General features: G+C 30.4%; 5 protein-coding genes across 7 annotated transcripts; 2 read left to right on the top strand and 3 right to left on the bottom strand.

Annotated features, from left to right (window-relative positions):
* Window positions 1-894, bottom strand: LOC130448304 (uncharacterized). Its single transcript, XM_056785591.1, has 3 exons — window positions 669-894; window positions 432-614; window positions 1-201 (listed from the first exon to the last, which is right to left on the bottom strand). Exons 1-3 carry the CDS (start codon window positions 798-800, stop codon window positions 1-3), a joined length of 516 nt encoding a protein of 171 aa, XP_056641569.1. The 5' UTR covers window positions 801-894.
* Window positions 895-1302: 408 nt separating this feature from the next.
* On the bottom strand, window positions 1303-3026 carry LOC130447657 (glycerol-3-phosphate phosphatase-like). The gene is made up of 4 exons (XM_056784609.1): window positions 2893-3026; window positions 2519-2817; window positions 2059-2411; window positions 1303-1544 (listed from the first exon to the last, which is right to left on the bottom strand). The coding sequence occupies exons 1-4, from the start codon at window positions 2981-2983 to the stop codon at window positions 1361-1363; spliced, it is 927 nt and encodes a 308-aa protein (XP_056640587.1). The 5' UTR covers window positions 2984-3026; the 3' UTR covers window positions 1303-1360.
* On the top strand, window positions 1590-19692 carry LOC130447658 (uncharacterized). Of its 2 annotated transcripts, none has more exons than XM_056784611.1 (6): window positions 1590-2007; window positions 17006-17352; window positions 17762-18001; window positions 18063-18182; window positions 18245-18382; window positions 18445-19692. In XM_056784611.1, exons 2-6 carry the CDS (start codon window positions 17280-17282, stop codon window positions 18714-18716), a joined length of 843 nt encoding a protein of 280 aa, XP_056640589.1. In that variant the 5' UTR covers window positions 1590-2007; window positions 17006-17279; the 3' UTR covers window positions 18717-19692. The 2 variants fall into 2 exon arrangements, with proteins under 2 accessions (XP_056640589.1, XP_056640588.1); XM_056784610.1 differs by lacking the exon at window positions 1590-2007 and adding an exon at window positions 15272-15809.
* Window positions 3586-5583, top strand: LOC130447659 (uncharacterized). Its single transcript, XM_056784612.1, has 4 exons — window positions 3586-3751; window positions 4783-4862; window positions 5138-5297; window positions 5353-5583. The coding sequence occupies exons 1-4, from the start codon at window positions 3586-3588 to the stop codon at window positions 5448-5450; spliced, it is 504 nt and encodes a 167-aa protein (XP_056640590.1). The 3' UTR covers window positions 5451-5583.
* Window positions 9664-19844, bottom strand: LOC130447656 (protein HGV2). Of its 2 annotated transcripts, XM_056784608.1 has the most exons (5): window positions 19707-19829; window positions 14948-15179; window positions 14793-14889; window positions 14222-14744; window positions 9664-10279 (listed from the first exon to the last, which is right to left on the bottom strand). In XM_056784608.1, the coding sequence occupies exons 2-5, from the start codon at window positions 15177-15179 to the stop codon at window positions 10097-10099; spliced, it is 1035 nt and encodes a 344-aa protein (XP_056640586.1). In that variant the 5' UTR covers window positions 19707-19829; the 3' UTR covers window positions 9664-10096. The 2 variants fall into 2 exon arrangements, with proteins under 2 accessions (XP_056640586.1, XP_056640585.1); XM_056784607.1 differs by having other exon boundaries at window positions 14222-14889; window positions 19707-19844.
* Window positions 19845-19864: the final 20 nt, after the last annotated feature.

The raw sequence follows: 19864 nt of genomic DNA, 5'->3' as shown, positions 1-19864 counted from the left end.
TTAAATATCACAGCCCGTCATCTGTCGACAAAACGTACAAAACACAGACATCCAATTGTACATCATAAACATAGACATGACTAGACTGGATTTTTTCATATCAATACCTTCTGCGAATGCTTTCATTAAAAATATAAAGGATTCCATCATAATAATTACGGCGTACAGTATCATAAAGGGTAACAAAAATATAGGATTTCCCTGAAATAAATATTGAGTGAATACAAAAAAGTAAGGTTGGATAAATAGTAGAACGAACTATTATATTTATTCCCGTCTAGACTTTTACGTACGTTGTTGAGTGAATTCCATGGGCGTACAATTGTATAGGAAAATCCTTTTAATATAAAAAGTATAAAGAAAAAATAAATGAATAAAGAAAAAAGACACGTAATAAATGAATGTATTAACGATAATAGAGTAATACTTACAGTAAGAACTCCTATTAAAAGAAAACTGTAATATTCTGTCGAGAGTACTAGACATATGAGTTTAAGATCTCGTTCTACTTCCGGTACAACAATAGCGCCTTTTTTCAAACGTTCCCTCCAAAGATAACCAGGTAATACCGAGCCGCATTTAATTATTCTAATTATATCGAATATACTTAATACCTAAAAATGAATTAAATAAATTTCACGTGATTTTCAACAGTTTTAATACTTTACCATCCCGAGAATTCCCAAGATAAACACGTATATAGGAGAAAATGATAATGTCGGATGTGCGCAAAGACTTTTTATAGATTTATGATTTTTTTTCAATACCGGACCGATGAACGTGTGAAATGGCAGCTTCATAATGAATTTCGATGACGAGATATTTCACATGTCTGCTTTAATTTTAACTATAAAGTTCTTTTACGATTATGCATTCTTAACTAGAGCTTTTGACACTGACAAGCGTTAGCTTTGTTCGTTGGTGTGGTTCCGAACCACTCGACGTTCATTTATGATGTTCTGAATTGCTTACAACAGATTAGTGATGTTCGCGGGTCACACTGAAACGCTTTTGATTTATTTTTGTTGGAACTAAAAGTTTGGTGACAAAATGGCCGAAAAATAATTTTTGATATATAAGTTTGAAGTGTAAATTTTACAATTTGTAGTCACATAATATTATACGTTATCGTTTAACCCTGTATAACGTCTATAGAAAGCATTTAAGAGACAAATTCGTTGCTTAGGTTAGGTTAGATAATCTCTTCTTTTTTTTTTCGTGGAAGCCGAGTTATATTGAATGCTTCTTTTTTTTATATAAGCCTGTAAATTAGCAAAAGTTTCTCTGGATTTAAATAAAAGGAATAGTAAAAACTTTTATTTATATTTAATTTATTTTAACAAATTTGAGCTAAAGGAAATTAAATTTTTGGAAAAACTGACTTAATTATTGTATTTAAGACGTTTAAATCTTCAATATAATATTCAGGTTTATTTTCTTCCGGATATTTCCAGTTATTAATATCTTCCTTAGTAGCTGTACCACTTAATACCAATAATTTTTGAAATCCCCCTCGTATTGCAGTTCCCATGTCTTGTTCGATTCTATATAAAAGAAGAAATTTTCATGAATAACAAACCGTTTTTATAATTCTTCGAACAAAATGTATTGGATACAATAAAAGTTATTTTAATAATTTTTTATGAAGAAGCTTGGCGCGCAAAAGCAAAATTTGTCCGGACGAGTCCATTTTTTGTTATATAAGGGGCGTCCTTATTCAGTATAAAGACGACATAATTCATAACAACATATAAATGAGTTTTTTTAAACATTTAGTTTTAATACGTTAATTAAATAAATTAAATGTGCCTCAAAGTACAATGAATAATATATTTCAAGTGTCAAATATAGAAAGAGTTAAGATCAAGCCCAAAGAAAATGTATTTGTGGGAAAAATATTTACCTTCAAGTTGACATTGTAGTGCTTATGTTAATTATTAATTATGGTGTCTTAAAGTGAATTTGTTTAACCAAAAAGGAATATCAGGAACAAAAAATTTATTTCAGGTAAGTTTTTCTAAGTTTAATAATGATTTGAGTGCCTCGAATAATACTTACGAATCCCCTATTATCAAAGTTCTATCCGGATTAGTAATATTGAATTTTAATTTGATAAAATCGACCAAATATTGCGATGGTTTAGCTACGTAAATAGGTTCTTTACCAGATGCAGCTTTCAAACATTCAACGAAATAATGCATGCCTATAATTGGTCCTTTGTCTGCTACCGGTGCAAATTTATCAGACATTCCTACCACCAGTCGACAATCGGGTTGTTTCAAATACCAGACACATTTTTGTAACTTGATGTAAGTCATAGTTAGATCAATTTCGACGACAACTGCTTTTATTTTGATATTTTCGTCGTAATGTTGTAGAAAACTCTCCAATTCGTTATCGACTTCTATAGACTGAAATAGACTAGACTAGATTCAACTAAATACGTTGATTAGTGTCTGTATATGAACAAATATGATTTTGATAAGTTTTTTTATTATGAAATAACTATGTTACTTACAACTTCGGGTACTACATTGAGCCCAGCATGAACCATCGCTTGCCTCAATGCCGGAGAGCCTATTAAATATATTTCATCATTGAAATTAATATTTTTGAAGAACGAAATTATGGTTATGATAGGGTTGATGATGTCATCTGAAGTTACGTTATGGTTAAGTTTATTCAGAATGGTAGCTATATCCTGTGGTGATTTATAAGCGTTATTTGACAAATAATTGACTCGTTTTTTCAATTTTTTCAAATTATTAATACAATCCGATGCTCCTGTTATTGGTTCATAGCTGAGCCACACCACACCTATGAAAAAATTCGAGTAGATCAACTTTTAAAAGTAGAATAGTAAAAATTGTTTTCTCGGTACCAAATACTTACCATCTAAATCGAAAAAAACGTTGTCGAAGGAATTTAAAAATTCTATTTGGTCTTGTTTTGAAACATATGCGAGGTTTTTTAATTTACCCATAGTTATAAAAAGTGTCTAGACGTTTACTCAAAATATAAAAATTATATTCTGGTGAATAAATATTAGCACACAGATATGTTATCTATAATTAGCTAAATTAGCAAATAAAAAAATAATTGCTATATGATTAGAACATAAAAATTAACGTGTACGAGGTATGTTTGAGAATAAGTTGATTTTTGAATCAAACAATTGACTAGATGTACTATTTCAATAAAAAACGATCAAATGCAATGTTTACATTGTATCACAGTGTGAGATAACGTGTTATTTTCATATCGCATCACACTGACATATTTATACCTACCTATCGTAACAGTGTGGGGTAACGCGTTATTTTTATATCGCATTATAGTGACACATGGAACGTTATATCTACATCGCATCACAGTATCAGGTGAAACGTTATTTTTATATCGTATCATGATGGGACAACGTTATTGTTTGACATTTCAGGTTTGTCAATATTAGATTATAATTCAGTTTCCTTCTTTTTGTTATAAGTGTATGTTTAGAGGTTAGTTTGTGTGTCAAAATTATAACTGTAGGAAATTGCACGGACGCACAACCGTCACTGTAATCGTAAATGTCAAAATTTCAATATGAGTTCAAGCACAATTATTTTAAAACCCAAAACAACCATAATTTCCGATGAAATTATGTCAATATCTTCAACACAACCGAAATCCAAACTAATGGTCAGTTCCTTGTGGATATTTTCATCGATATTTTCGGCAGCCAAAATTGATTTTAGCTCAAATTTAACAGGTTAGTTGAATTCGTTTATGATTTCATTATTATTATGTTCAAAACACTTTCTAATCGAAATAAATTGATATTTATTCAAGACTGAATAAAAAACAATGTATATTTATTACAAGTAAGAAGTAAACGTATTACAACGTTGCCATTTCACAACTGTATATACTAAAGATTTATATAGGTATTAAAAAAAATTAATCTAAACTTAACCCTGTATATTTATCACAAATACGATATAAAAATACTAAGACACACGTTTCCTCAATTGATTCGTGTCAAAAATAAATCGATATCTAAAAAGGTTTCGAAAATATGGAATTTTTTATACAAGCATGCAATTTTTTTTTAAATTCGTAGATTTTTTTGACATAATAGTTGAAAATACATCTTTATAGCGAAAATATGGAATATTATCTACTTATTTTGGTCGAAAAAATTTAAAAATCATGTTAGTTTCCAGATCAAATCCAATTTTCATGAATTTTCCTCAATTATCCGTTTATAATACTTTTTTCTCGAACAACTGATTTTTTTTTCGAACTCATCGTATCAAAAAACCCCTTTTTTACAGAAATTTAACAAATACTATAAAAAAAATTATTCTCATATTAAATCCGACATTTTGTTTCATAACTTCTAACTTCATGTTATAAAACTCGTATTGTACGATTACCAATACGCTGTTGTATTTGTTCTATGATAGTTTTCTTCTTTTTTTTAACTTCTCAAGGTGACCTCAAACTCGTCACACATCTTATTATAGTTATCATTTCTTATTTGATTCTATAAAAAAGAAGAATTCAATATGACGCGATAATAACAGTTCCAAGCAATTTTTTAATAAAACTAAAAATGTTATTCAACGTCATTTTAACAAATAACAAAGTAGTAACGTTTTTTTTAATAAAATTAACCAGACTATATATGTTTGAAGGATAAATAGTTCGGACGAGTCCATTTCTCGTAATACGAGGGGTGTTAATATACATTGGTATATCGATTAATATTCGAACATATTAATTTTCCATTGTTCCCAGGTATATCTATTGGTTTTAATCTGCAGGACGTCCTACTAATCATGTTTACAGCCTGGATGTTACAAAAAGGATTAACAACGGTAAATAATTGTAATTATATCTTATAAAATTGATAATAACGAACAATTTATAGAATTTACAGGAGTCAAACGTCAAATCGTAAAACTTGTTTAATTTTTTTCAATTCCGATAGGTGGCGTGTTGTTATTTTTATTTTAAATGTGGTTAGGACTCGAATCGTCTCGATTAGCAGGTGGAGAACGATTCAAGGGTTTACCCTTTGGGGTTTATTAGTCCCCAAGAGGCTTAGAAAATGATTTGAAAGGGTTAAAAGTTGATAAAAAGTTATTTTCAGAGAAACTTCGTGTTAATTTTACCCTGGGTAATCGGGACGGGCTACGGATTGTACTACAATCATTACAAGAGTTTTATGAGAATGGCTGGACTATTAAAACACGTTAGACATGCAACTTCATTACCTTGGATAGCAATTTTCTTTGCATCTGTAGCGTTAGGTAAAATTAAATTGTCACAAATGTATTTTGTGATGAAAAAAAATGTTGTTTTTAGTATTGAGAGCCCTGCTAATCCTGCGAATCCTGCAACTTTCGGCCAATTTGTGGTACAGGAAAAAATTGGAAAAGGAATTATACGAACCGATACGTTAGATCTATTATTTTGTCTCTCCCTGTATAAGTGAATTATTTTAGGCCCGAGTGCGTTTTATTTTTAAAATTTATTTATCAAAAATGGTAATTTTATTGCAATAAAAGTGTCTGGCATTGTGTGTTTTTATTTATCCTGTACAATCCGACAACGTCGCTTTAGAAACTTCATTTCGACCGAATTCCAAGAACGTGTATCATTTTAAATTTTTTCGTTTACTTACGATAAAATTGGTAAAATTAATTTTTTTTATGTAAAAACAGATATAAACCACACAATTTGGATATTAATTTAATCTCAAAATGCGAAATTTTCCTCATATATAATTCTTTGATAATTAGATGTAATACATGTAAAACATTGGTTGATTGCCTTAAGGTAACAAGCCAACAATAAAAGAAGAAGATATATTATTAATTCGTAACACGTTGCCAGCTTTCAAATATTAAAATGAAATAAGGGAAATATATATAAATTAAAAACGATCTTGAGAAAAACTTTATTTTGAACGAATAAGTCAACAAAAGAAAAATATATATCATCAAGATATACCACGTTGCCAACTTTTAAATATTAAAATAAAATAAGAGAAATATATATAAAAAGTAAAAACGGTCTTGAGAAAAACTTTACCTTAAATGAATGAGCCCACAATAAAAGAAGAAGATATATCATTAAGATGTACCACGTTGCCAGCTTTCAAATATTAAAATGAAATAAGGGAAATTTTCAAATTATTGCAAGCAAATTTTAAAATGAAATTAATATATGATTGGTAGAGAAGAAAATGAAACATAAATTGCGAACAGACTTTGATTTACCGTTGGGGAATATTTTGTGAATACAATGAAAGAAAAATCTTCAAGATTTATCTTCGGTAATAATTTTACAGCAGAATAGTGATTAGTTCACATTTTTATCGATTTACTGAAGTTTTATTGATCCACTACTCTACCACTTGGATTGGGCAGGGGTGGACGAATTGAAGGAGGATATTCAAAGTACTTATGCATTTTTTCTGAGTTAGGAGAAGTAATGTCAAAGAAATTCACGGTAAGTAATAAAAAAACAAAAGTTATTAAGTTGAAAACTTTCATGTTTGCTTTCGTTGACTGGTTTATACAAATATTCACAAGTTTTATATAAGATAAAAAATTTAATTACTAATTGTTTTTCATAATAAATTATAAGTTTATAACATGTAGTGGGTATTATAATAATAATGAAATCAAAACATAAAATCCCGAAGCAATTACACGACTTCATAATCAAATAATGAACTAGAAAGTTTTAAAATATATTATAACCAACTTGAAAGTATGTTCTGACTATAACTAACTGGACGATTGTAGTGTGGGCGACTGTAAAATTCGTACAACGGTTTGACGTTAAAAAAGAAGAATACAATTAATCTGGAGATACTAATACGTATTGGTTGTTTACCTTAAATGAATAAGAACAATAAAAGAAGAAGATGTATTGTCTACTTGTACCGCGTTGCCACTTTTCGAATATTTAAATAAAATTCACCAGCTTTATATAAGATAAAAATTTAATTACTAATTTTTTTTCATAATAAATTATAAGTTTATAACATGTAGTGGGTATTATAATAATATTGAAATCAAAACATAAAATCCCGAAGCAATTACACGACTTCATAATCAAATAATGAACTAGAAAGTTTTAAAATATATTATAAACAAACTTGAAAGTATGTTATGACTATAACTAACTGGACGATTAGTGTGGGCGACTGTAAAATTCGTACAACGGTTTGACGTTAAAAAAGAAGAATACAATTAATCTGGAGATACTAATACGTATTGGTTGTTTACCTTAAATGAATAAGAACAATAAAAGAAGAAGATGTATTGTCTACTTGTACCGCGTTGCCACTTTTCGAATATTTAAATAAAATTCACCAGCTTTATACAAGATAAAAATTTAATTACTAATTTTTTTTCATAATAAATTATAAGTTTATAACATGTAGTGGGTATTATAATAATATTGAAATCAAAACATAAAATCCCGAAGCAATTACACGACTTCATAATCAAATAATGAACTAGAAAGTTTTAAAATATATTATAACCAACTTGAAAGTATGTTCTGACTATAACTAACTGGACGATTGTAGTGTGGGCGACTGTAAAATTCGTACAACGGTTTGACGTTAAAAAAGAAGAATACAATTAATCTGGAGATACTAATACGTATTGGTTGTTTACCTTAAATGAATAAGAACAATAAAAGAAGAAGATGTATTGTCTACTTGTACCGCGTTGCCACTTTTCGAATATTATTTTGTTTAGCTATTCTTTTATACATTTATAAACATTAAACAGAAAAACAGATATTCAACAATCATCAACGTTTATTAACTTTACTAATAATTTCACAACTGAATATTAATTTTTTCCATGGAAAGTGACAGTTCTACGCAAGATCTTTTGATCTACCATCCACCACTTGGATCAGGGTAGGGTACAGGGAACGGAGAAGGAAATTTAGGGTACCAATCACCTTGTCTTAATTTAGGGGAAGTATGTCTCATTTCAATAGGAGTTTGTCGTAAATGTGGCAGAAGAATTGGGGAAATTTGTCTAAGGAAAGGGGGGAAAAAAATTGCCTCATCAGGAAATTGTCTCATCACGGGGGAAAAATGTATAACAGCTCTAGCCGCACCAGGGATTCTTATTTTACGGATTTCAGATACCGCACTGTTGCCTCTTTCAACCATCGGGGCGCAATCAATAGTACATATAATAGATATAAGCTGAAAAGTTCGGTAATATGTTAAAAAAATAATGTCAAATAATGAAAAACTAAACTTACTAAAAATAACGTTGATAAGTTAAGGACACTCATATTGATAATTATTACTTTCAATAAATTGTAGATACACTTATATAAGAGAGAAAATTTAATTAAATTTCATTTTTAATTATGTTTTTATAACATGTAGTGGGTTTTTAATCATTTTGAAATCGAAACGAATAATTGAAATTAAAATTGAGAAGCAGTTTCACGAAATCAAAAGTCAAATAATAATAAAAATTTAAAACGTGTAATCTCCAACAATTTCCATAAAATACTCATTTTTTTAAATATTAGTGTATGTACATGCAAAGAAATGACAGGACGATTGTAGTCTGGGCGACTGTAGGATTCCTGCTACGGTTTAAAAAAATGAGTTTTTTATGGAAATAAAAACACTTATGTTACCGTGGATATTTTTGTTGACCATATAAAAATTATCATTATAATTTATGTAATTTTTAGTTTTATATAACGCAGGAGCGAAATGAAACTGAATTTTAAGAAATTTCATAACTATATATTATCTAAAGCCGGCTACTGTCAAACTGTCAAACCACACTTGCAACCAACTTCACGACGTATTAACATGTTGCCAATTACTCAACCTTAAGTCTCATAACTACTGTATTGACGCTACTAATATTCTATTTTCACATAGTCAATAGGCTTTTTTGAAATCATGTGTGATAGTGTACACAAATTTACCTAATAAGTACTATAGTATATCTAATTGAAGAGTTCCGTACAAAGAAAATCATGAAAGAAGTCTGGCAATACTGTTTCAATATTTGCCAGACGAAACCATAGATAAAGTTAAATGTATAAACTAGAATGCACTAATTTGATGTAAAATTTATTTTGAATAAAATTTCAGAAAATATGAATTTCAACTGTTATTTGTGGTGTTTAAAATCATATTGGGTATTTTCGGTGCATATAGAAGAAACAGAGATTTCGACACGTCACCAATTATAATGGTCATCAGTGTTGCCGAACTGTGTAATAAAAAGTGAAAATATTTTACCAAAAAAAACTTTATAATTCATTACGGAAAATGAAATGACACGAATGTCGTTTTTTATTTTGTTGTAAACCACTAATCAACTTTTGTTTTAAATTAAATTTGTTTATAAAATAGTTTAACTATTAGATAATACATAATTTCGCCTTGAAAACCTGCAATACTGGCAACACTGTAAGATACAAACATCAAATCTCTTCGTTTTCCACAAACGTCAATAGAACTTCGTTTTTTGATTTACATTATTACGAGGGGAATATGACAATTGTTGTTGTTCTCAACAAAGGAGAAATTATGGTTAGGGGAGCGTAGAGCACCTGTCGGTGTTGTATGACTTTTATGTTCGTGTTAAGGTAAAATAAAACACATTTTTGTTATTAAAAACATTTTTTTCAATTCTATAAAACATATAGTGCGAAATAATATAGTTCTATCAATTATAGATCCAAAAAAAGATAAAATCGACCAGTCTTCTTTTATTGTACACCATATTGAAACAAGAAGAACTGTTTTCTATTAAAATAAATATATAATTCAATCAACAAACCTCTAAAAGTCATTGAATAACCTCAAATTTAAAATTCAATTAATAAAAACCAAACCTACTTACGAACCCTCGTAAAACCTCTAAAATTAATCACGAAAAAAATGGGACAATCTGTATAAAAGCAATTTGAGGGGAATTTTTGGATGGATAGAGATGGAAGAAACTGTTTCGACAAACTAGATGGCCGTTAATTGAAGTTGGTGTTAGAATACGAGGGGGAATCAAAAAAATGTAGTATTTAAACCGATTTATTTTTAAAGGTTAGTTTTTTTGGCGGGTTGTTCTTCGACCGTCGCATCCTTATCGATTTCGTCGGCTTTCCGTTTCCTTTTAACCAAATGAGATATATCAGTAACCGGTTTCGATGAATTCGATGACGAACTCGAAGATTCGTTTTTCGGTCCATCTTTTAAGGCCGTAAAAATGTTTGTCATTGCCTATAAATTTAATAAAACTAAACTAGCACGTTGTACGTTACGGACTCACCAGTTGGCGCTACCGATAAGCGAGGTCTCCACGTATATCAGAATATGATAAAATGAACGTAAAAGTGACATTTCGGAGACCTTACTCTACACCAGCGCCTCTGGTGACAAATTCACTTCAACTTGACTTATAATGTTTAGGTTAGGATTTGAAAAAAAAAAAGAAAATAAAAAAACTAGTTTTATAAAAAAATTTATTTAAAGTATAATACAAAAAAAATCAGTCTTCAAAATAATACCATACGAGGTGTGTAAAAATAACAGAAATTTAATTGAACGAGATGAGGGGAGGAAATGCATTATTCTTTAAGGGATACATTCTTGATGTTAAGGAATCCATTTATCGAGAACCAAGATGTCTACTTCCGGTTTTACCGATATAATTTGATTGGTTTACATCCTGATCAACTTTTTGAATTATATTTTTTTTGCGCATTATTTATAGGTAAAGAAAAAAGTTTTTAAATGAGATTTTGAACCGGAAGTAATAATCGGGGAATTCGATAAATGGGTTCTAGAAATTGGAAAACGCTAAACTAACGTTCTTTAATGATATTTTGAACCGGAAGTAATAAACTGACATTTCGATAAATGGATTCTAGAAATTCGAAAACGCTAAACTAACGTTTTTTAACCGGAAGTAATAATTTGGGAATTCGATAAATGGATCCTACGACTTAGAAAACGCTAAACTAACGTTTTTTTAACCGGAAGTAATAATTTGGGAATTCGATAAATGGATTCTACGACTTAGAAAACGCTAAACTAACGTTTTTTAACCGGAAGTAATAATTTGGGAATTCGATAAATGGATTCTACGACTTAGAAAACGCTAAACTAACGTTCTTTAATGATATTTTGAACCGGAAGTAATAAACTGGCATTTCGATAAATGGATTCTAGAAATTCGAAAACGCTAAACTAACGTTTTTTAACCGGAAGTAATAATTTGGGAATTCGATAAATGGATTCTACGACTTAGAAAACGCTAAACTAACGTTCTTTAATGATATTTTGAACCGGAAGTAATAAACTGGCATTTCGATAAATGGATTCTAGAAATTCGAAAACGCTAAACTAACGTTTTTTAACCGGAAGTAATAATTTGGGAATTCGATAAATGGATTCTACGACTTAGAAAACGCTAAACTAACGTTCTTTAATGATATTTTGAACCGGAAGTAATAAACTGGCATTTCGATAAATGGATTCTAGAAATTCGAAAACGCTAAACTAACGTTTTTTAACCGGAAGTAATAATTTGGGAATTCGATAAATGGATTCTACGACTTAGAAAACGCTAAACTAACGTTCTTTAATGATATTTTGAACCGGAAGTAATAAACTGGCATTTCGATAAATGGATTCTAGAAATTCGAAAACGCTAAACTAACGTTTTTTAACCGGAAGTAATAATTTGGGAATTCGATAAATGGATTCTACGACTTAGAAAACGCTAAACTAACGTTCTTTAATGATATTTTGAACCGGAAGTAATAAACTGGCATTTCGATAAATGGATTCTAGAAGTTCGAAAACGCTAAACTAACGTTTTTAAACTGGAAGTAATAATTTGGGAATTCTATAAATGGATTCTACGACTTAGAAAACGCTAAACTAACGTTCTTTAATGATATTTTGAACCGGAAGTAATAAACTGGCATTTCGATAAATGGATTCTAGAAATTCGAAAACGCTAAACTAACGTTTTTTAACTGGAAGTAATAATTTGGGAATTCTATAAATGGATTCTACGACTTAGAAAACGCTAAACTAACGTTCTTTAATGATATTTTGAACCGGAAGTAATAAACTGGCATTTCGATAAATGGATTCTAGAAATTCGAAAACGCTAAACTAACGTTTTTAAACTGGAAGTAATAATTTGGGAATTCTATAAATGGATTCTACGACTTAGAAAACGATAAACTAACGTTCTTTAATGATATTTTGAACCGGAAGTAATAAACTGGCATTTCGATAAATGGATTCTAGAAATTCGAAAACGCTAAACTAACGTTTTTTAACTGGAAGTAATAATTTGGGAATTCTATAAATGGATTCTACGACTTAGAAAACGCTAAACTAACGTTCTTTAATGATATTTTGAACCGGAAGTAATAAACTGGCATTTCGATAAATGGATTCTAGAAATTCGAAAACGCTAAACTAACGTTTTTTAACTGGAAGTAATAATTTGGGAATTCTATAAATGGATTCTACGACTTAGAAAACGCTAAACTAACGTTCTTTAATGATATTTTGAACCGGAAGTAATAAACTGGCATTTCGATAAATGGATTCTAGAAATTCGAAAACGCTAAACTAACGTTTTTTAACTGGAAGTAATAATTTGGGAATTCTATAAATGGATTCTACGACTTAGAAAACGATAAACTAACGTTTTTAATAAGATTTTGAACCGGAAGTAATAAACTGGCATTTCGATAAATGGATTCTAGAAGTTCGAAAACGCTAAACTAACGTTTTTTAACTGGAAGTAATAATTTGGGAATTCGATAAATGGATTCTACGACTTAGAAAACGATAAACTAACGTTCTTTAATGATATTTTGAACCGGAAGTAATAAACTGGCATTTCGATAAATGGATTCTAGAAATTCGAAAACGCTAAACTAACGTTTTTTTAACCGGAAGTAATAATTTGGGAATTCTATAAATGGATTCTACGACTTAGAAAACGCTAAACTAACGTTTTTTTAACCGGAAGTAATAATTTGGGAATTCGATAAATGGATTCTACGACTTAGAAAACGCTAAACTAACGTTTTTTTAACCGGAAGTAATAATTTGGGAATTCGATAAATGGATTCTAAGACTTAGAAAACGCTAAACTAACGTTTTTGAACCGGAAGTAATAATTTGGGAATTCGATAAATGGATTCTACGACTTAGAAAACGCTAAACTAACGTTTTTTTAACCGGAAGTAATAATTTGGGAATTCGATAAATGGATTCTACGACTTAGAAAACGCTAAACTAACGTTTTTTTAATCGGAAGTAATAATTTGGGAATTCGATAAATGGATTCTACGACTTAGAAAACGCTAAACTAACGTTTTTTTAATCGGAAGTAATAATTTGGGAATTCGATAAATGGATTCTACGACTTAGAAAACGCTAAACTAACGTTTTTTTAACCGGAAGTAATAATTTCGGAATTCGATAAATGGATTCTAAGACTTAGAAAACGCTAAACTAACGTTTTTTTAACCGGAAGTAATAATTTGGGAATTCGATAAATGGATTCTACGACTTAGAAAACGCTAAATTAACGTTTTTATTTCGAAATTTTCCAAATTTGATTCTAAAGCCATTAAATTCAGTAAAAAGAGATGGTAAATTACTTTCAGCATTTTTTTCAATTTACTTAATTGCGAATCAAAAAATTAGAAAACTCCAAATAAACCGAAACAAAAACTAAATTATTTTACAAAATTAAAACTCCAAAAAAAAAAAATAACAGAAAATAAGACAAACTACCCCCACGAATATCTAAACAATAATCGATATTTCACGTTTTTTTAGAAACACCCTATATATTAACAGCATTTTTTTTAAAAAAACACGTGAATCGGATAAAAAAAAAACTAGAATAACATTTCGATATTACGACGACATAATATTTAAAATAAAATGAAGATTTTCATGTACAAAAATTTTCTTAGTTTACGAGGGGATAAGAAAAAATAATAATTGAAACGAATTTACGATAATCTAAATGGTAACTTTATTGAAAACATCTTCGATCGCGATATTTTTTCGTCTTCTAACATCCAATTTATTAATTTTATCGTTATCGCCTTCGATTTTGACGAATTTATTTTTTTTAAACAAATTTCCTATAGTAGTTCTAATATCGCATTTACATACCTCGTCTTTATACGTTCTCATATCCGCTATCTTCTCTTCTATCTCCGGTATCAAATTCTTAATCTCGTTAATTTCGTCGTCGATTCCTTTATTTTTATCTACCGATTTCCCCAAACTCGAAATCCTCCTGTTCAAATAATCCAAAGAATTATTAAAACTGTTAACGGCCGCATCTATTCGCCCCCCTGTCGAATAAGCCACCCCCAATTTGTAGTAAGTCTCCGCCACGGTCCTCGAATCCTCCTCGAACAATTCCTTCTGGATTTTCAATCCTTCGCTTATATCGTTAACGGCCGATTCGAAATTTTCGCTTTCCAACGAAACCTCCCCCAATACCGCCAACGTTTCCGCCAAATTCTTCTTCGCCGCTTCCCCTTGTCGCTGGAAAATCTTCTTCGCCAATTCCAGCACCTCCCAAGCCAGCTGGAGATCGCTCGGATCGTCTTCGTGGTCTATAAATTCCGGAACCCTTTCAAAATCGGTTCTACCTCCAGGTTCTTGCGTCGACGAACCTTCGCCCGCCCCGGTTTTATCTTCTTCGTTAACGTTATCGTTATCTCCTTCGGTCGCCGATTCATTATCTTCTTTGGTTGCGGATTCTTCGTTTTCTTCCGTTTCTTCGACGTTTTCTTCTTCGGACGATTCGTCGTTGCGAGGTACGGCGTCCCCTATAAAAAAATGCTGTACCGAAATCGATGAAGAAAAGAAAAATGTTTTTTTATTTACCAAGAGGTTCGGATTCCTCTCTGGATAGACCAAGTAACGATTTTCCGTAATAAAGATAAACTTCTCCTAAGGATTCGTGGAGATCGTCGCCATGTTCGATCACCAGGAGTTCGCTCGCTTTGCCCAACGCCGCCACGGCCGCCGAATAATCTTGAAGGACGTAGGCTCGTACACCTTGACCGAATAATTCTTTTGGATTTTTGTTATCGGCGTTTATAACGACATCTGCCATCTAAATTAATATTTTATAATTATTTGTATGTTAATTTGGATTTTTTTCTTATAAAAACCCCGACAAAATAATAAATGGACATGTCGGGGTAATCGACGGCGTCGCGAAATATATTTATCGACTACTTTAGTTTCGAAACGTTGCCAAATGTCCGTTCCGAATACGCAATCTACTAAAACGATTATAGAATTAACTTAAGACGGGTAAAAATTGAAAATACCCACGTGGGTAAATAGACAAAGATACAAAGAATTTGATTAATTCAATTTTCAAACTACGAAATTCCATAGAAAACAATAAATTTTAATATATTTAAATCGTTGCGGATAGTATTGAAGTTTGAAGAATTATTAGAAGTATTGGCAACGCCGCGAGGATTGTTCCGAGTACGCAACGCGATGACGTTTTATAGATATAAAGTGTAGTGGTGTTTAAAGGGAGAAGTGACATGTAAAATATTTAGAAAATTAGCGTGTAGAATCACGCCTATATATTCCGATCCAATATAAATATAATCTTTAATAGAACAAACTTATTTTTCATCCAAAAAGTCAATTATTTAACAGTGCATAAGTCTATGATATTTTGACTAACGTTTCAAGTGCCTTTGTCTGCTTTTTTAATCTCAAGGTAAGATATCTAGTTGTAAGATTTACGTTAATACATATTTTTATCGTTAAATTTCGAATACCACCCGTATATATTTGTTTTAATAATTTTTTTATTTAAATACAAACAAATACACCTTAAAAGTTGATATTTATTAACAATGACACAATCCACGACGAAGTTTTTATATTAGTAGACTTAACCTAACCTAGAAACCTATTTTTCAAATAATTTCACATTTAACTTCAAGTAAACTTGTTTATTAACAAATTTTACGTTACCAATAATATATTTTTGTACTTTCCAAACAATACAACTAGTCATAGAAAAGGTTTTATTAAATTTAATACTGTCACAATATAGTACGAGACGTAATTCTTTTATTTTAAAGGTCATTGACCTCGAGTTTTTATTTCTTTACACTTTTCATAAATTCTGGTTAGAAATTTGACTTAAACGAAATGAATTGTTGGTTGTTTCTTCTTTTTATATTGAAAAGTGACAAGTAGCAGTTATTCTTCTTTTTTATCTTTCAGATGTGTACTTTGTAACTACGGGAATTGACCATAATAAAATGGTATAGATAAATTATAATTTTTTTAACGATTTTACTCACTTTAAAGTATATCGAGACGTACGAGGATATTAAAATTAAAGAATATACAGTGTTAGTCGTTAAATTTACGTTAATTAAAGTTCAAACCAAATTTTTCTCGTTAAATTTAATAAATAAAGAATTAAATTTCGAATACCACCCGTATATGTTAGAAATATATTTGTTTTAATAATTTTTTTATTTAAATACAAACAAATACACCTTAAAAGTTGATATTTATTAACAATGACACAATCCACGACGAAGTTTTTATATTAGTAGACTTGACCTAACCTGTAAAACTTTTTTTCAAATAATTTGACATTTAACTTCAAGTAAACTTGTTTATTAACAAATTTTACGTTACCAATAATATATTTTTGTACTTTCCAAACAATACAACTAATCATAGAAAAGGTTTTATTAAATTTAATACTGTCACAATATAGTACGAGACGTAATTCTTTTATTTTAAAGGTCATTGACCTCGAGTTTTTATTTCTTTACACTTTTCATAAATTCTGGTTAGAAATTTGACTTAAACGAAATGAATTGTTGGTTGTTTCTTATTTTTATATTGAAAAGTGACAAATAGCAGTTATTCTTCTTTTTTATCTTTCAGATATGTACTAAAAGAACGCACACGATGTTAATTACTGAAACGAATAATGGCCGCGTTTGAAACTACCGGAAATAACCTAAATAATAAAAGAACCAAAACTGATATAGATAAATTACAATTTTTTTAACGGATTTAATCATTTTAAAGTATATCGAGAAATACGAGGGATTTAAAATTAAAGAATATTCAGTGCTTCCTCAGGGAGGTCGCCATCAAACTGAAGAAACACAAGCAGGAATACGATCTCCTCATTGTCGATTACGAACCCGCTCTGATGGAGAATTCCGACGCCGATGACGAAACGGGTTGGAATTGTAGCGTCCATCCAAGCGTATTCTTTCTACTAGGTACCAAATTATCTTCTATTCTCATTAAATATCTCATATTCGTCATTTACTTTATATATCCAACCGAAATACGTCGAAATGGCGGCCGTGGGGTAAATAATCGACGTTTTTTTTTTATTCTACGGTAAATAAACTTTAAAATATATCGAAAAATTTAAAATACTGTTGAGATCAAGAGTTTTTTCACCAATTTCACGTTTTCGTGTTCAAAAAATTCCACACGTTACACGGAAACTCACGTTAACGGCATTTGTTTACCCCACGGCGGCCATTTTTTTTTAAAAAGAATTTTGACAATTCGTTGTTTTTATCAATTTTTTTTATTTGCGTATAGACGCCATATTGAAACGTATTTGACAGGTCGTAACTTCCTGTTACCGTGCGCGTTCCATTGATACTGTCTTTCTAGGAACTTTAGTATTGACAACGTGCGCTACCGGAATGCTTTGCGCCGCCATAATGACCGATCATTGGGAGGAGGTCACGTGGGATAAAACGAATTTGGATACGTTGGCCAACAAAACGGTTACCGTTCATTGGTTACTTGATAAAACTGTAGCCAGAATAGCTACAAACGACAGGGATAGAACTATAGCTTTTTTGGTACCGATGCACGGGGGCATTTGGACTTTATGCGTCAGTTTAACCGGTAATACAGTTGACTGTAATGAAATTCGACGATGGACCGTAGATAAATTGATTTTTTTCAGAGGAGGAAATCGGTTTACTGGGTAGAGTCGGTTTTCCGGCGGTAAAATCGTGCGTGAATTATTTATCCGGCGGTATAGATGGCGTTAGAGGTTATGAATCGCGAGCCGATTGGCAACACAGTGAGTTTAAAAAAGAAAATATAAATGTACGATCAATTTTGAACGTATTTTATTTTTTATAGGGATGCAAAATTTATCTATATCGTGTGCGCTAGTATGTTTGATAGTGCTAGGTAGCGCAGCGCTGGTGGGAGCTTTCGGGGTCTTCCAACATCAAATAAGTGCCGTGTTAGTTACGGGAGTCATGTACTTGCTAGCAGGTAGTTACGATAATCGAATCTTCCCAGATTTATTCTTCATTTTTATTCTTCTTTTTTTCTAGCATCGTTTGCTCTTTTCACATTGACCATTATCCACTTCAAGAGGCTCCACAATCGGCCTCATATGGAAGAGTCCGAAGGTACGGTCGACGGGGTGATAAGTCCGACTGGGGTTAGGGGTGTAAAAGACTTATTACCGGCTAGGGTGTTCACTACGTCGTGGTCGCTAGATTTGGGATGGGGTGGAGTCATGTTGTGCGTGATGACGTCGGTATTGTGGATATTATTATCTAAAATTATGAGATTCAATCCTATATCCAGTATGATCAATTAAATACATTCTTCTAACCATAAAAACGGTCAATAATTTAGTTTGTTTACAGTGATCCTTTTAAAGAATCCACTAATTTCATAATTGAGGTTAGAAATGCATTATCTCAATCTACGGGAACAATTCAATCATCAAAAATTTATTTTTGTTATAATTATCGATTACGGTACCACTTTTCAGACGATAAATTATATAATAGAATAGTAAATTCGCGATAATCATCAATTAATTCGTCAAAATCGATTTTTTTAAATCATTTTTACTAATTTTCCAACACATCGGTACTTAATTTTTCGTTATTCACTTCTCCCAACGAAAACAAAACATTTTTTCCTACATTTCATATATATTAACAATTCTAGTGCAAATTACTATTAAATATCATAAAATAATGATGAAATTATCGTCTACACCTGGTACATAACTAGTTAATAAAGAATACTTTTGCTACCATAATAACGTCATTATTTAAAACATGTTTGTATATTATTTACTCGAAAAAAAAAACCTTTTTCAAGTGATATTTGGAAAAGCACTGGATAGAAATATATTTAGAAATCATGAAAATATATATGAATTTTGCCTATATATGTCTGTCACTGATTTCAAACATTTAAGTATATCAAATCAACGTAAAAAAACACAAAAACGCACAAAAAAGATGAAATATTGGTTCCGAATTATGGAATATTCATGTAAAGAGGAATAGTACATCTAAAATTGCAATTAAATAGGTTTGGATAATGTTGAATTGACGAATTTGAAAAAAATTTTTAAAACGTTAAAATAGAACGAAGAGTATATAACAATATATAAATATAAGTGCAAAATGCCTTGAATACAGCCTCAATTTTTTTTATAGTGTTAAAGATAATAAATTCTTGTTTTTATATGCTTATTTATGCATCAAAGCTTGCTTTTTTGCATCTTGTATTATATTCTTGCAATAAACTGTTGATTTAACTACTGTTTTTTATTTAATCTTATACATACCTTAGTGAATATCTATTGTAAAAACGATTATCTCTCTAGAAACTCAAAAAAATTGTAAAAAAAGACGTTAACTAGTAATTTTCTTGTTCTCTACGGCGGCAAAGATTTCAATGACTGTTGAAGTAAGACACTAATGACAGATGTCAAAATATGACATA

This window comes from Diorhabda sublineata, chromosome 8, assembly GCF_026230105.1.
Source record: "Diorhabda sublineata isolate icDioSubl1.1 chromosome 8, icDioSubl1.1, whole genome shotgun sequence".
Lineage (NCBI taxonomy): Eukaryota > Metazoa > Arthropoda > Insecta > Coleoptera > Chrysomelidae > Diorhabda > Diorhabda sublineata.
The sequence above is the reverse complement of the archived record's forward strand: the minus strand, read 5'-3'. Positions and strand labels throughout refer to the sequence as shown.